At 37.9% G+C, this 17,319-nt stretch overlaps 1 protein-coding gene across 3 annotated transcripts in view; it reads right to left on the reverse strand.

Moving 5' to 3' along the window:
• LOC131532473 (pleckstrin homology domain-containing family G member 1) overlaps positions 1-17,319 on the reverse strand; it is a 45,139-nt gene that overhangs the window by 21,173 nt on the left and 6,647 nt on the right. Inside the window, exons 1-2 of one of the 3 annotated variants that reach the window (XM_058764150.1) lie at positions 16,302-16,558; positions 2,846-3,303 (exon numbers count right to left, since the gene is read on the reverse strand). In XM_058764150.1, coding sequence (XP_058620133.1) covers positions 2,846-3,303; positions 16,302-16,311 — 468 coding nt within the window. In that variant the 5' untranslated portion in view covers positions 16,312-16,558. Of the gene's footprint in view, positions 1-2,845; positions 3,304-16,301; positions 16,559-17,319 lie in introns of those variants that run through there. The other 2 variants (XM_058764153.1, XM_058764151.1) reach the window with 2 other exon arrangements.

Raw genomic sequence — 17,319 nt, forward strand, 5'->3', positions numbered from 1 at the left:
CACTCCCGCTCACACATGAACACAGACAGAGAGGTGCTGTTGTTTTTAAAACTGAAGAATAAAGACCCTCAGGGGACATTATCATCAACATATTGTCTACACTGGAAGTACCTGCTTTGCTTTCTTTGAGTATGCTATAGTTTTCTATTCACTTGTAGATAAAAGTGCAGAAGATACACTGAGGTAACAAACACCATACAACAGAATCTCTATTAATCATCTCAAACCTGTCAAAAACAACGTAAAGAAGTCATTTCAAGTACAGACAAAGTGCAATATTTATTTTATTTATTCGTTATTTTAGTTATGCGCTTTTGTCATTTTTAGGTTATTGAGATTTTAAATATTTTTATTTAGCTTTAATGTACGTTTATTTTAACTAATTTTATTTCAGTTGTTTATATATTCATATTTTATTCAATTTCAGCTTTATTTCAACAAAATAAAATGATTTTTAATAGTTTCAGCTTTAGCTAACACTGACAAACAGTAACATTTACATGGCATTTTAAACTTTGCCGTCAAATTGCAAGTACCAAATTCAATATGTTCACATTTGAGAACATTACGTTCTCTACAAAAAGGGAAGCAAAAAAGTCTGTAGATTGGATTTAAACATGGTAAAATCTGTTAAACCAGGGGTTTATTTCATTTCTAGGGGGTCTATGATGGTACTGCAGGGGTCCAGTAAATATCGTTTGATCTCAGTTAACCTCAACCCAAGATAAACTTCAGCTAAATGATGAATTGTCTCTCCCTCATTAGCATAAGTAAATGAAGTCAAATTAAAATATAATGTATTTTTGCATTAGCATGTTACACAAAGTTAAGCTGCTACACTACTGTTTCTAAAAGAAAATATTCTTAAAATAGCTAAAATGCAAGGTCTTTTTGAGAAACCAATTATAGATCAGCAGGAACATCCAACTAACAGTGTGTTATGGCTAAGTGGCTTATTTACAACCTTGAGCTCACAAAAATGTTGTAACTAAGAGAGAATAAAAAGAAATAACGTAAAGTGAGAATATGTTGCCTTCATGTATTCAACAGTCTCATGTGTTAACAGAACGGTTTCTTTCAAAGTTGTTTTCCTAAACCTCTTTCCTCTCCTTTATCTGTCCTGTCCATCCATCCTGCCTGCTTTCCTTTTCTTCCATTCTCTCCTCAGACCATCTATCATTCTCTCTGTGCCGGGGGGCCTGTGAATGTGTCTGTATGGAGGAGTAGGTGGGGAAGGGGCTTACCCCCTAAAACTCTGTCCCCACATTAACCGAGAAAGAGTGAGAAAATCAGGGCAAGGGTGAGAGGAAGAGTTTAGCATTCATCTCCTCGCTCGCTAGGTCAAATGACAGCCATGTGCACTTTACATCTGACAGCTATATAAATCATACACAAAGAAAGCGCACCCATGCCTCTTACTCAAAGAGCGCCAGTAGTTGGAGTCTCGTGGTTTATGGGGAGTGGTGGTTAAGCACAAAGGTGCAAAGTTTGAGCTCAAGTATGGAAAACCCATACACTGGACACTCACCACCATTTGTTTCCTTGAGCAAAGCACTTCACTCAAAAGTAAACACTGTCATAACTTACTATCCTGTCATTCAAAAATCTGACTTTGTCCATGAAAACGAAATGGAAATGTTCTGAAGAAAGTTATATGATGAACTAGATGCTATCAAGATCTATAATGATGTAAAAACAAACATAAAAGTAGTCCATATGACTACTTTTATAATACACTGGACTGAATTTTTATATACATCAGGTGATGTGACACCAAACTCCATTGATTATTGCATGTGTGTGTGTGTGTGTGTGTGTGTGTGCACTTATGTATGCATTTACAATCACAACACTGCAAGTTTGAATATGCAGAATTACAAATGAGATCTGAGCATTACTGCAGAGAAGATGATTTTCAGCAAAGGATGACTTTAATTATGACTAATTTTCTCATAGAAGTTATCATGACTTTAGAAAATGTAGCACGTTATATGGTCTACTGTACTTTTCTAATACTTTGACTACTTTTACTATGGTCTTTTTTGTAGTTTTTGCAGCTTGACAGTATGAATAACCATACACTTACAATGTATGGAAAGAGCAGCTTGAACATTCTTTAAAAGCTGTGTTCTTTGAAACATAGCAATAAATAAATGATTATTCATCTTTTCAACAATATCAAGTCACGATGAAAATGTTTGTCTATGAAGGGGTTTTGATTTCATCAGTGATAGTGAGGCAAAAAAAAGCACATTATGGCAATAAATTTAATATATACTATATATATATATATATTATATAAACTATACTGTTGATGAAAATATGACAAGAAAAAACAACACAAATATTGCTACACTAGCAATATTGTTTTTTTTAGATATTCCCAACAAAGACAATTTTTAGATGTTGTTTTTTTTTTTTTTTGTTCAATGTTGATACTTTCAATTTAATATATACAATGTTAAAATATTGGGTTTAATTTAGCAATTTTTGGCCAAAAAAATATATTTTAGTCTAACGTTAGTCTAAAATAAGATCCCATTTTGACTAAATGTAACTGACTAAACGCAAAATACTAAAACTGATTAAAAACAACACCAAATAAGTGAATAAATCAATGAATTTGACAAATAATTATTTAATTATTTGATTTTACTTTAATTGATTTTATTTTATTTCATAAATAAAATAAAGTAAAAAATAAAATAAAAGCTGTCAATAACTGTCAGTAAAAACTGGGAACTATTCCTTTAACTTTGGTTTGTTGTGATTAGTTTCCTTGAGTAAGCGATCTGCTGTGTGTCACCATCGGTAAGTGACCGCACATGCTTTGTGTCTTTCTTACCTGGACTATACTGCGAAGGTCCTGGACGTAGGTTTTTTCCGTTTCAAGAATTTCCTCCACCACTCGGTCCACATACTGGACTTTACGTCCTTCCGGCGACTGAATATCTGCATCGCTCTGACTGGTCGGTGTAGGTGTTTGTCTTCCCGTCTCCTCCTCCTCTAGCTGTTGGGCAGGCACCAGCTCCAGTCGGATGGCTCCAGAATCATGATCCCGCTCGGGGGCGGAGCCTAATACCGGCCGCCCCCCCAGCGAGCAGTGGCTGTCACGGGAGGAGGCGGATGAAGACGTGGAGCCGTAGCTCACCGGCCGCTCGTTGCAGTGTGTGGAGTCCATGCTGCGCGAGGAGCAATATCTCAGAGCAGAGTTTCTGATGGGACCCGCTGGGCTTAGGACCGGCCCTCCAACAGGGACCTCCGGGAGTGGCGGTAAAACATCAGTGGAGAATGGATAATCTTCTGAAAGATAAAAAGTGGTCAGAAATTAGGGATGCATGATATTGAAGAAAACTGCAATATGCCATAACTTGGTAAATATAATGCAATATGATGCAAAATCAGTTTCAATTATATTGAAATGAATTTAAACACTGAAAATGATACAACCAACATGTGTTTCACATTCTGTGTGGGAAAAGAAAGCATCACAAACAACTTGCATGCAACTGTTGCATTACATAAAACATCATTTTAACATTAATGAAAATGAAACACTACCAACTCTTTGCCCAACTTGGTAATAAATTAATTTGCAAACTTTACATTTACATTTACATTTACATTTAGTCATTTAGCAGACGCTTTTATCCAAAGCGACTTACAATTGGGGAATACATCGAGCGATTAATCTTGAAGAGGCAATCAGACATACGAAGTGCTTGCAACACCAAGTCTCAGACATTGTTCAAATAAATACAAACTACCAAAGGAAGGAATAAGTAAAGATAATTTTTTTTTTTTATTTTTATTTTTTTTTTTTTTTTAAGTTTAGGATGAAGTCAAGTGCTGTCGAAAGAGATGAGTTTTCAGTTGTTGCTTGAAGATTGACAGGGATCCAGCATTCCGGATAGAGGTGGGAAGATCGTTCCACCAGCCAGGAATGGTGAATGAGAATGATCTAGAGAGTGATTTTGCGCCTCTGTGATGGTATCACGAGGCGCCGCTCACTAGCAGATCTCAGATTTCTGGAGGGATGTAGTTTGTTAATAGAGAGTGCAAGTAAACGGGTGCTGAGCCAGTGGTTGTTCTATATGCAAGCATCAGTGTCTTGAACTTGATGCGAGCCGTGATTGGTAGCCAGTGCAGGGAGATAAAGAGAGGTGTAACATGGGCTCTTTTGGGCTCGTTGAAGACCAGTCGTGCCGCTGCATTCTGAATCATTTGTAGAGGTTTGACTGTATTAGACGGAAGTCCAGCCAGAAGAGCATTGCAATAGTCCAGCCTAGAAATGACAAGGGCCTGGACAAGAAGTTGTGCAGCATGCTCTGTCAGAAAGGGCCTGATCTTTCTGATGTTATATAGTGCAAACCTGCAAGATCGAGCAGTTTTTGTAATGTGGTCTTTGAAGGTCAGCTGATCATCAAAGATTACACCAAGATTTCTGACCGAAGTTGATGGGGTTACTTAAATGGGCAAATTTGGGTTACTTGATGGGGCAAACTTAAAGCTTGTTTATTGCTCTACCTCCCTCTATTGTTCTTCCTCAGATGCTTGCTTACTGACTATACTTCGCTTTGAGAGCGTCACAACAATTGCTGAACAATGATTGTTGATAGACTTGCATACACACACATTCACGCAAACACACACACGCACACCCCAAGTAAAAAGTTGCATACATAATCTATTCCTATCTGCATTGAACTAAAACTCTGAAGTAGTAAAACCATTCAGTTATCGCAACACGATGTACGATGTAATATGCATATTGGATTTGTAGATTTGAGGTATTTTGTGATAACTATCAATTAGCATGCAGCCCTATTAGAAAGTGTAATTCTTAAAGGCTTAAAATAGAAGATATAAAAAAAAAAAAAAAATTCTTAACCAAACAGTTTCAGGTCCCCATTGACTTCTATAGAATTGCCCCCCTCATACAATAGTCAATAGCACTGGCAACTGTTTTGGTTTTTGGGTGAACTTTCCCTTTAAGTGAACTCTTCACTCATGTTGAACACAATATTATAACCAAAAATCCCACCCACTGCAATTATAAATTTGATTCCCACAGACTTAGATCTCGAGGGGGAACTTTCACACAAAAACATCATGAGAAACCCACAGCAATCTCTAGCATTCCTGTGTGCTGATCGCCGTACACATACATACACGCACTCAAAACCATTCTCGGTTTGTCTTTTAGACAACAATGCTGGTCTCTCTCTCTTCCTGCTTTTTTGTACACAATTTAGGAGAGAGTTAAAAGTTAACCCACTTTTAAGCAGCTATAGGCTAACTATTCTCATCTCACTAGTCTCACTGTCCCATTATTGCAGACTAAAATAGTAACACACCAACAGTAAAATTAAGAACACAACACTAAAATACATCCTTTTTACATTCACAAAAGAAACTGTGAGTGAAAACATGTGGGTTTTATGGGTGATTCTACTTGCTAAGGTGTTTTTAGCATAATGCTAGGTGATTAATAGGTTCTTCTGGGTTGTTGCTAGGGAAGGACTCATATTTAGAGACCAGCATATGACTGGAGGTGAATTTAGGGTGGACTTGGGACAGTAAACAACACCCTAGAAAACACTCAAAAGAGCCTAGCAGCCTCATAGCAACCTTCACATCGTCTTAGCATTGTGGTGTGTGAGCAGCATGGCAAGTGTCATTCACATTTTCTTCAGAAGATGTAAAATGCTAGTGTTTACTTTATTTAATTTTAAGAGATTTTACTGCTAGGTAGAGTGTTTGCATGTGTCTCTGATCTTGGGTTTGATTCAGTTGTGATTGTCACTCACCACATCACTCAGTGAATTACCATGGGGACACACACATGCACACACACACACACATACACACACACACACACACATACACATACATACATACAGAGTCTCTCATAAAAGAGAAAGGCCAGCACTGAAAGAGAGAGGCTTTAATGAGCAGATTAACGTGTAATGGAGACATTTTACTCTCTGTGTGAAATGAAAGAGAGCTCTGTGTGACTGTGCATGTGTGTGTGTTGGTGTGTATGTGTGTGTGTGTGTGCACGTGTGTGGTTGTAGACTGCCTATTGTCAGACTCACTAACACAACAAATGTAAGATCATCCAGACGCACCCACTCCACACACACTAGCACAGGTGTGCACACACAATCAACTCAGTGTAACATGGGCATTTTTACCCTCCATTAACACAATAGGTAGATTACCGCAGTGGAAAGAGGTAAGTGATATACATATGAGACAAAGTTTAGCATTGAATTTCAATATATCATACAATTCACACCAAATCGCATCATGGAAGCCAGTCAGATGCAACAAGTAATCGCTCTCTGACAACAAAACCATATAAAAGGATTCCAGGGAATTTAAGACTTTCTTTTTGTCTTGCAGTCAACCACATGTCTCCTTCTCAGCTGCCAGTTATGAATAATCGCCGTCATTACTCACTCAACACGGAGCCGTCTATATTATCCAGGGCTCCAGAGCAAAGCCACATGATTGGTTCTTGATTGTCTGTGCCAGCCTGTGATTGGTTAATTCCTGTACATGCCAAACTCACACACTGACCTACTTTCACTAGACAAACACAAAATGAGATGCAGTCATCAAGTAAACACATATGCTTTTGTGCTGCATGTTTATTTCAGTTGAACTATTGAACAGATAAATGGATATGTCTGTATACGTTAACGCCTTTATTAATGTTTCATGCATCAGGTTCACTGCTGATTGTGTGTTTTGGTGGGTGGGGTCGTGTTCAAGTAAAATAAACTTCTATGGGTGTGTTTGAACACTGTTCATGCACGGGTTTGTCTATGTTTATCTTAAAGTAGAGCATTTCTTGTGGTTCTTATTTGCAATGTTTTGCCTATTAAAACACAAAAAGTCAGCACACTGTTGCTCCCAAATATGCACACCACAAACATGACATGTCTTTATAATATCACTGTTTTTCTCACACAGTATAAATGTTTTTTTTTTGAAAATTGAAAACATATGCCTGCCTTTATATTCCAGGAAGGATGTCCCTCACATGGTGATCGCCTTTATTCCCCCCACAACTGTTGCACTAGGGGATGTGGCCAATATTAGCTCAAAAACCATGCATGGACTTTGAAAATCCACCAGACATAGTAAATCATCTAGACACCTTTGGCATACTAATACTAATCTTACATGCTAAACTAACCCAGACACACAACAGGAGTGCAATGCACCCGCTCAAGTGTCAAGTAACGCAACACACAAAGTTCAGTCAGTTTCAAGTTTTATGTCAGTTGTCATTGACTGTTAGATGAACAGCCAATGATTATGAACCATCACATGGACTTGTCAGAGTGAAGGAAAACGGTAACACTTTAGAATAGGGAACGCATATTTACTATTAAGTGTTTTCCCTTAGTAAACTTCTAATTTGGTGCTTATTAATAGGTAGTTGTTAATTTTAGTATAGGGTAGGTTTAAAATCTAAAATATGGTCATGCAGAATAAGACATTAATATGTGTTTTATAAGAGCTAATAAATGGCCAGCATGCTAGTAATATGCATGCTAATAAGCAACTAGTTAATAGTGAGAGTAGGTCATTCAAATAAAGTGTTACCATGACAACATATGAGAGACTGATTTTGTGATACATTAATATACAACAAGTTTTACAACCACAAAGGCATCATGGCAGCCAGTAATGAGGTCAATTTCAGTTAGGACGCTGCCTTAGATAGCTGCATAGGTGTCTGACAGCAAAGCTGTAATGATGACTTGAGCTATTGTGCCAGTCCCATAAGCATAGCCACTATGTTCAGACTGTGTCTTCTTAAGCAACTAGCAATCAGTAGCAATTAAGCAGACTTTCTTTTTGGAATCAAAGGAGATCAGTCTACCTATGTATGTGACTGTTGTAAAAGTTATGACCAGTTTTAAAGAAAAAATCTTGTAAGACTAGTCTAAGCAGTTTATGAAACTGGCCACTGATCTCCACTTCCTTCCAGAATGATCACACCCCTATTTCACATTTCCCAAAGCAGCAACAAAAACAGCCCAGGACTTAATCAAGCTCATCATAACCGTATAATACACACTAATGTCTGCTGTATAATGTAGTTTATATATTGTCTGACACAGCAGCATTTACAGCTCAGTTTTAATAATCAGGTCAAAATGAAATCTCACAATGAGGTCACAGACAAAAAGAGATCAAATCCTGGGTTATAAGACAAACATTTTTTAAATAAGTAGGACTGAATGTGATTTTACCTTGATTAACCTGACCTGTTCTCTTTACCTGTACTGTGCTATTAATATAACATCTATCCCTTGTTTTCGGCTTCTTGCTGGTGAGGAGACTGATTGCGGGATAACTAAATGGGGTGGGATAAGGATTTTAAGAATTAAAAGCTACCTGCTGGCCAAAATGCACTGTCAATAAATGAGCCCGATGGCCTCAATCTCGTGAAACTCCACTGAACTAGAAAACAGTGCTGTTCCATGTTGTTACGGTGGATTTGTTTTCGGTTAATCAATTTAGTATAATTTTAGTATCAATTTAGTAGTTGGTCCTTTGAGAAGTGGCGGTGCTCCTATTACATTCCAAATTATTTGTTGCCATTCCTAACAAATAGTGGCACAAAAAAAAAATCACTTTCACTTAATCACTGTGCAATGGTTATCATCTACAGGTTCAATATCTTTGTTGTAAAGGCCCGTTCACACCAATAATGATAACTATAAAGACACAGTTAAAACATTAAAACATGAACTATATTAATGTCTACACAAATGTGCAATAATGTTGTGTTTATTATAAGTGTGTACTGCAGTTCTGTCATCTGCCGCTTTAAATTCTCAAGCTCGTTATAGTGAGGTGGATTCTGATTGGCTGTCAGTGTTTTTATCATTTATCAGCTGGAAAAAAATATCCAGAAAGTGATTTCAATGATAATGTTCCTTATTGTTATAGTTGTGGTGTGGACTTTACTAGTCTCATTTGATTTAGAAAGAATATTAAATGCCATAGTTAAGTTTATTGTTATTGTGAATGAGATATAACTTTCTGTTAAAGTAATTTGGGTATGTGCTCTGGCTCTGAAATATTTTCCATTTTATCTGATTATATGAATCCCTAGCATTGTAAAAAAGAAGCATAATGTGTATTTATCATGATCAGACTGACTGCTTTACTGCAGACACAGTCTGAGCTCATGCAAACTAATCACTGAATTGTGAGAAACATGGACAATTGCTTGTGCTTTTTATGTGTATTTGCATAGACTATGTTTCCTGTTCCAGAGAAACGCCAACTATCACATGACTGGAACTACTATTGTTTGTCCACGATCACACACACACACACACACACACACACAGACATGCAAATAAACACAATCATGGCGTGTGCTGTTGGACTTCAAAGGCTACAGGGAGCTGTGTATGAAGCTCAGGGGTAACTGAAAACCAAGCAATGGTGTAAGAAGAAAATAGGTGTGACTGTGTGTGTGTGTGTGTGTGTGTGTGTGTGTGTGTGTGTGTGTGTATGGTAAATGTAAAGACATTTGTATCATGTTTACTTTGATCATTGCAACCAAATCCATTAACACACTAAGCCTTCGGTTTATTTAGCAGAAGATCCTGGGTTTCACCAGTTTAAATTACAGCTAAATCCAGTGTTCTTTATGTGTATTTACCCTTTGATCTGTGGAAGTAGTGATATAAGGTAACATTTTTGTTGGTATGCTATAGCTGTTCTGGACGATTTCAAGGGCATTTCTAGGTGGTTGCTAGGGCTGGATGATTGCTGGAAAATTGCAAAGTTGCAAGGATGTTCTGAGTGGTTGTTACTGCATTGCTGTACGCTAGAGCGATCTGTGTGATTACTGTGACATGGCTAGATGATTGCACCTTAAAGGGATAGTTCACCCAAAATGAAAATTAGCCAAAGATTTACTCACCCTCAGGGCATCCTAGGCGTGTCTGACATTCCTCTTTCAGACGAACACATTCAGAGTTATATTCCACATTGTCCTGTCTGTTCCAATCTGTATAATTGCAGTGAATGGAGCCCCTGTTTCTTAATCCGAAAAAAAAGTGCCCAACCATCATAAAACTACTCCACACGGCTCAGGGGTGTTAATGAAGGACTTCTGAAGTGAAACGATGCGTTAGTTTAAGAAAAATGTTGATTCTTAAAACTTTATAAACTATAATGTGCAGCTTCCGGTCTCTCGAGCAGGTGCGTTCACGACAAGGCGGTCGAGCGAATGGCGTAGGCGTAACGAAAGGCGAACATAAGATTTCCACTTACTCTCGCGAAACTACAGTCTTCTTACCGGATCTTACATTCGCCTTTCGTTACGCCTACGTCATACGCTCGACCGCCTTGTCGACCAATGTGGAATATAACTCCGAATGTGTTCGTCTGAAAGAGGAATGTCAGACACGCCTAGGATGCCCTGAAGGTGAGCAAATCTTTGGCTAATTTTCTTTTTTGGGTGAACAATCACTTTAAGTCTCTATTCTGGTCACAAGGCCCAGGTCCTTACTTTAATATAAGTCTATTGGATTTTTTTCACTAGTTTTATTATTCAGCATGCAAGAATCATTAAGACAATTTAGTGCTGATTATTAAGTGTTATCCATCATATGAGAGATGAGTTATGTACTGAAGTTTGAGCAACATTTAAAAAAAAGCTTCTCTTAAATAGGGGCTGAAATTATTGATTAGTCTTGGAATATTATTGATTAGTCGATATTACCAACAATGTCAACAATTAAAAAAAACTGTCGAATAGTCATTTTATCTCATATGTCATAATGTAAGGGCCTGCAATAACACAGTTTGATCGAGGCAGTTGAGTGCAGGAAAGTTGTACAAAACTATGAAAGGAAAAATGCTGTCATGTGTAAAGGCTCCGATATACTCATAGTGAAGTTTTTTGCGTTCTTCGGTAAAAGATGAAAAGAAGTTTGATATACACAAGTAGGAGTTTACTGTTAGCGAACATCCTGAAACTGATGAATGTGTATGCTATACTTTTTCCCCTCAGTAACAAAATAAACACACAACAATCAGTGAAATAATTGATGATTAGTCATTTAATCGCTCTAGTACTCATTCGATTAATCGGTTATCAAAATAATTGTTTGCAACTACCTTGCAGCTTTAGTCTTAATCAGCACTGTTTACTTGCGTATTGAAACAGTGATGTAACATGCTATAAATGTGCCTTATGAAGCACCATGTAGGTCTCCAGAAGCTTCACTGCTCACACAATGTGACTCAGAGGTAAAACCAGAAGGTGGGCAGCTGGTCTCCAATTTCCCACTCTCTCCTTCATATCACAATGCTGGCTTAGACACACAGATCCATTCCTCACAGTGAAGGATAGATGGAGAGTGAAGAAAGGGGAGAGAGTAACTCGGGGGGTTTAAGGCGGATTAAGCCCCGTCTGCCCCCCTCTGAGCACTACTGCTGGGAGACTCAAACATGACATAATTCAGAGGAGACTAAAGGACAAAGACCCTCTCTCTCTCTCTCTCTCTCTCACACACACACACTCTGTGCCTCGCTCTCGTCCACTCATCAGACAGACAACATCAAACAGTCCCCCCAGCAGCCCTCTTCAGATGAATGGTGCACGTTTTACAGTTACACACACATTCAGTGGGTTGAGGGAGTCCAGGCCTGTGAACATGAAGCTTTTATAGTTTACTGAGGGAGAAAGAGACTCCCAAACTTGAGTCATGTGTGTTTGTTTATATATAGCTGGATGTCGATAAAAGTTTTAAATACAGACTTTGAGCTGAAGTCCATCCAGCTGTGAGGTAAATGGTACAGCTGAGCGTTTCCTGAGGCCTGTCTGTCCAATTTAAACCTATATTTAATCTAGAAAACACACTAGTGGTCAACCAGCATGGGGTTTGCAATGGCTGATATAATGGCAACTTGTATAATGCAGATATGCATTTTAATTAATTCATAGTAAATGAGATAAACACAATCTTTCACACACTTTGCTGCATAAATGAAACAAATGTATGGATTACCTGAATTACCTATGAATTACCAGCCAAAGCCTACCCTAAATTTATGATATGTATGCTGTCTAAATGGTTATGTACTGTTTTACAGAGATATACATTATGCACACACAGTTAAATAGCCTGACAGTCATATAACTGCAATCTGTGTACATTTCCGCCCTGTCATTATGCACAGTAAGCAGTTCCTGACCACATACTGTACAGTAAGCATACATAATCATTCCCAAACACACGCTCATAAACATGTCAAATACTCAAACTTGAGTATGAATGACTGTACTTGTCTGCATAATGGTCACTTTTCAGATACATGCAATCAAATGTAACTACAAAGTGTGCAACTAATATTATTTATGCTATAATGTACTGTGACGGTATAAGTAATGTTACAATGTTACACATGTCCATCTGTAGAGAATGTGAGCTTTTGAGTGTGTTTTTGTTCTGGCCAGTGAACTGTGCTCCACTGGAAACTATTGCAGGAACTGAAATTAGAAGCTTGTGAGAACATCAAAGCATTAAATATATTAAAGATGGTTGACTGCAGATGATTGTTAAATGGTTCATTTAGCACAAATTAAGTTCTTATGAAATGCTGCTGCCATATGTTTTGTGGCGTAACAATTTAACCGTTCTGATAAAAAAAAAAACATGGGTGTGCTCATAAATTACAATTCTGTTACTCATTTACAATCTCATATTGTTTTTGTTCATCCATGAAACAGAAAGGGAGATATTTAGCTGCTGTTTTCTACACAGCAAAGGTTGATAGTGCATTTATACTGTAAATGATATTTGGGAGCTTGAGCAAAGGGAAAGATTATCAGTGACCTTCGGTCTGTTCTTCACACAAAGCTATAATATGGCTCCAGAGAACTTGTAATTCAACACATGAGTTATATGGACTACTTTTATGATGCCTAAGATTTCCTTTTGTGTTTGTAAAATGAAAAAAAAAAACATCCAGGGTTAGAAAAACTAGACAGTAAAGCAAACTACGACAGAATTTTGAGCCAATATTTGAGCTGTTTTCACTTTTTGTTCTAAGCATTATAGCTTTTTCTGCCTGATTGATTGCCCGTTTTTATGTTAGACTTGTCTGTCTGCTCAGACAGATAAGGTCAATCCTTTAATGGTGGATTCAGTCTGATAACCTCATTCTCATATGTGACAGCAAATATGCGTGTCAGTTTGCGAATTAATTTCTACAGGTTGACAGATTTTCATGAAAAAAATAAGCTATATTACTTTTAAAATGATACCTTCTTCTGCTGTATCATGCTATTCAGTTTAAAACATTGGCATTTGTGTGTATTCCTTATAAATTAATCCTACAGCGTGAAACATGCAAACACAAACCAAGATTTTACACTGTCACATTAGCTTTGAGAGAACTCTGATCACCGAACATAAAAAGAATCGGACACATGCGCAAAATTACACAAAGCTCTCATGGTCTTGATATCTCCACGACAATGTGTGTTTTGCAGCCAAGCGCTGCGTGTCCATAACCAATGGGATTAATTCTCTCCAGCCCGACTGCACGAGAGCAGCACACACACACTCACACAAGCAACACTTTTTCTATTCTGGTCTCTGAAACATGTTGGAACTCCACCACGACTTCTGGAGCTGGAATGCCTGTGACGGATTCATAACATGCCGAAAACATTCCCAAAACAACTCCAAACTTCTTATCTACTCCAGGACTGAGGATCCCTGAGAAAAAGTCCTTGCTTATCTCTCAATCAAACATAATGACTCGGAGTAATCACATCTTTATAAATAGCTCTTCTTCGCTGCCCATTTCCTGCAATCAGACCGGCCCATTATCTCCCAGAAGTCATCAGACCAACTGACTCAAGTTCTGATTGTAGAATGTTCTCAGAGTTGGACATTCTAACTCAGAACATTCATCTCTTCAGTTACTTTGTAACAACCACACTCTTAAAAATAAAGGTGCTTCACGATGTCATAGAAGAACCTTTAACATCTGAAGAACCTTTCTGTTTCACAAAACAGAACAAGGTTCTTCAGATTATAAAAAGGTAAGAAAGAGATGGTTCTTTAAAGAACCTTTGACTGAATGGTTCTTTGTGGAACCAAAAATGGTTCTTCTATGGCATCGTGAAGCAGCTTTATTTTTAAGAATGCAGATGCACACTGAAGAGAAAGAGAATTATTTCTTTCTTTTTCCATATGTTTTACTTGTAGACAATCCCTCTATCTACTATAACACATCAAAGAACTGCAATAGACAAAACAATCTGACTGCAGTCCAAGGAAAATCCTAAATATCAATTTATCAACCACAAATACTGTTCTGTACGGGAGAGGCACAGACCCATTCACACTCTTGATGGATGCATGACCATATATCAGACTTTGTCTGATGATCTCTGCAGTCATCTGCAAAGCGCTGCTGTCTGGTATGACATCTGAACTATGTTTGCCCTGTCTGGAGGATCAGGATATTTATTGATGTGCTTCTATTCCCAGACAGTAGCAGTGTGATGTCATTAACATGAACGATTTGCTTTTTCACATCCCTTGTATAATATAACATACACATGTATAACATGGGGCACATTTAAAAACAATGTGTTAATTACACATTTATAACAACCAAATTACTGACAGGCTGGTAAGAAGTTCCCTTAGAGGACTGAATGCATTTAAAGAATAGGATTTGACAAAGGGACTTAACCTGCATGAATGAACGTACTAATATACACACACACACACACACACATACGGGGTGAATGTCCGCCCGTGACCCACTGCCCCAGTGCTACCCACAGATTAGATTTCACTGAGATGGATTTGCTTCAGAGAAACCTAAAACTGACATTTATATACGGCATGCATTTATAACCCCAGCACACAAATGCTCAAAGAATGCAAATGAACAGGCTTTGAAAACTTCCTAATTTGAGGAAAAAGTACACTGTTAGATTAAAATGTGATTAAAACGGTGCATATCAGTACCATATGTTGAACATTTTAGGGGTAAATGAGGTACAAAGGTTTACCCCTAAAGGTGTAGTGTACTTTTAAAAATACTATTTCTAACGAGAAGCTCTGGATAAGCCAGGGTAAAACCTCCTAGGACGACTGCTTTTTGAACTTTTGAAACAAGTAATTGTTATCCGCAAATAAGTTCTGACAGGTTTTCACCATGCCATCTTTCAAACACACGCTTCAAACTCTTTCTCGCTCTCTCCAGCTGGGCTGTGTCCCGGGGGGTGTATTACTTTAGGGACAGATGTCCTGAGGGGGTGCTGGTATTGTCTAAAGCAGACTCTAAACTGTTATTATCCCCCCGAAACCCTCAACCCATGGGGGACTAATTTGGGTCAAGGATGGGGGAGAGCGAAAGGTTTCCTCATAACGACAGCATAACCGAAACATACCCTTACTCATTACATCTGCACTAAAAAAAGTGGATGATTGACTTTGAAACAATTTTCACTACTAAATTTCACAAGAAACACTGAATTAAACATGAAAATTTGAAGTAGGAATAAAATAGTATTAACAATATTATATATTAACATATTCCAATAATCTGTATACCATTCACATACATGTAAAATCCTATCAAACACATGCTCACACACACACATCTTGGCTATATAAATCTATTTATAATGACTCCAAACAACCCAAACACTACCTTTAAAAGAGCTATTTAATATATACTTTATATGAATCACATTTACCTTTAACAGTGTCTTCAAATAAAGGTTTGGTCAGATCTGCGTAATGTCTGGAGACAATTTTGTGCCTAAAGTATAGCTAAATTAACCAACCCACACACATATATGTATGCACTTATAAACATTTCAGTCATTTGAGGTTGTGTAGAGGACTTCTGTTTGGTACAAGAGCCCACCAGCACAAACCAAGCCAAATAAATACTCTCAGTTCACAACTTGCCAACACACACACACATACAGAGAGAGACATTTAGTTAAACAGAGAGTGCCCTAACGGCAGGACTCAGGCAGTTTAAACACAGCAGCTCAGACATCAATCAGAGAAGTGTTCAAATGTTGTCACACATTCACATGAAGCTTTCGAGAGCTGATATGACTTTAGAAGCCATAAAGATTCTGCACATAAACCAACATATCTAAATAAACCAAGTGCACATAAAAGTACAATAAAACATACTAGCATATTAACAGTAACAATAAAGACTTATTATCTGTTTATATGCTGCATGCAAGTGTGATCCCTTACCCGTAGGCATTGCAGCTCGATCCAGATTTGATCACATATCCACTTAGTATTCCAGACCAGTGCCACACACACACACACAACACACTCCTCTAATCCTTCAATTCACTTTACATTCTCCCTGAGACACACAGGATAGCGCCGTCTGTGTGAGTGATACTGAGGGTATCTGCACACACACACACACACACACATTCAGTAAATCCTCGGTTCACACACGCATAAGCTCTGAGCCACACCACAACGGTCCTGACGGTCTGCCTGTCACTCACACATTGAGCACTTCTAGATTCTCTTCCCAAATCTCCCTCCCTGTGGCTCCTCCCTCTCCCACTGCAACAAATTAGCAGCTCAGACTTCCACAGAATGTCTCTCTCTCCCTCTCACTCCCTCTTTCTCTCTCTCTCTCGCTTTCTCTTTTGAATTCCTGTGAACTCCTGTGAATGTTTTTCTTACAGTGTTTATTAATTTGCTCCATTCTTTTTTGTCATGTGACTTATTTTAAGTATTTCTGTTTTGGCACAACTAAACTTCGACACCAAGGCTTTGACACTGTTTGATTCTGGCTGTCTGAGACACATTTTGGGAATTATGAAAGGTTCCTTTCATTGGGCCTTTGTTTTCTGTGACATGTTCACTGCTCACTGACAGATGATTAATTGCAAATAATTTTTGCCTCTGATGAACTTCTGACAGTCTCTGCTTCAAGAAGAAATCTAATTGAAATGGAGCTTCATAAGTGAGCGATGTCAAACACTCCAGATAGGCAGCAAGTCTTTGCTTTATACAAATGGTACTCTTCATGTGACACACACAAGAGACATTATACTCAATTCATTTGCACAATGTTTGGTATTAACATCACTCTAATAAAGATAAAATACATAGCACACACAACAATTGGTAAACATTCAATCTTAAGTTCAGTCGCTGCCTTAAATTATAAAAGTACATATAAAGTATACCATCTTGGTTGTACAAGTCATTATTGAACTTAAATTACATTAAACTGACTTAAAAA

The sequence above is a fragment of the Onychostoma macrolepis genome, chromosome 23, assembly GCF_012432095.1.
Source record: "Onychostoma macrolepis isolate SWU-2019 chromosome 23, ASM1243209v1, whole genome shotgun sequence".
Classification (NCBI taxonomy): Eukaryota; Metazoa; Chordata; class Actinopteri; order Cypriniformes; family Cyprinidae; genus Onychostoma; species Onychostoma macrolepis.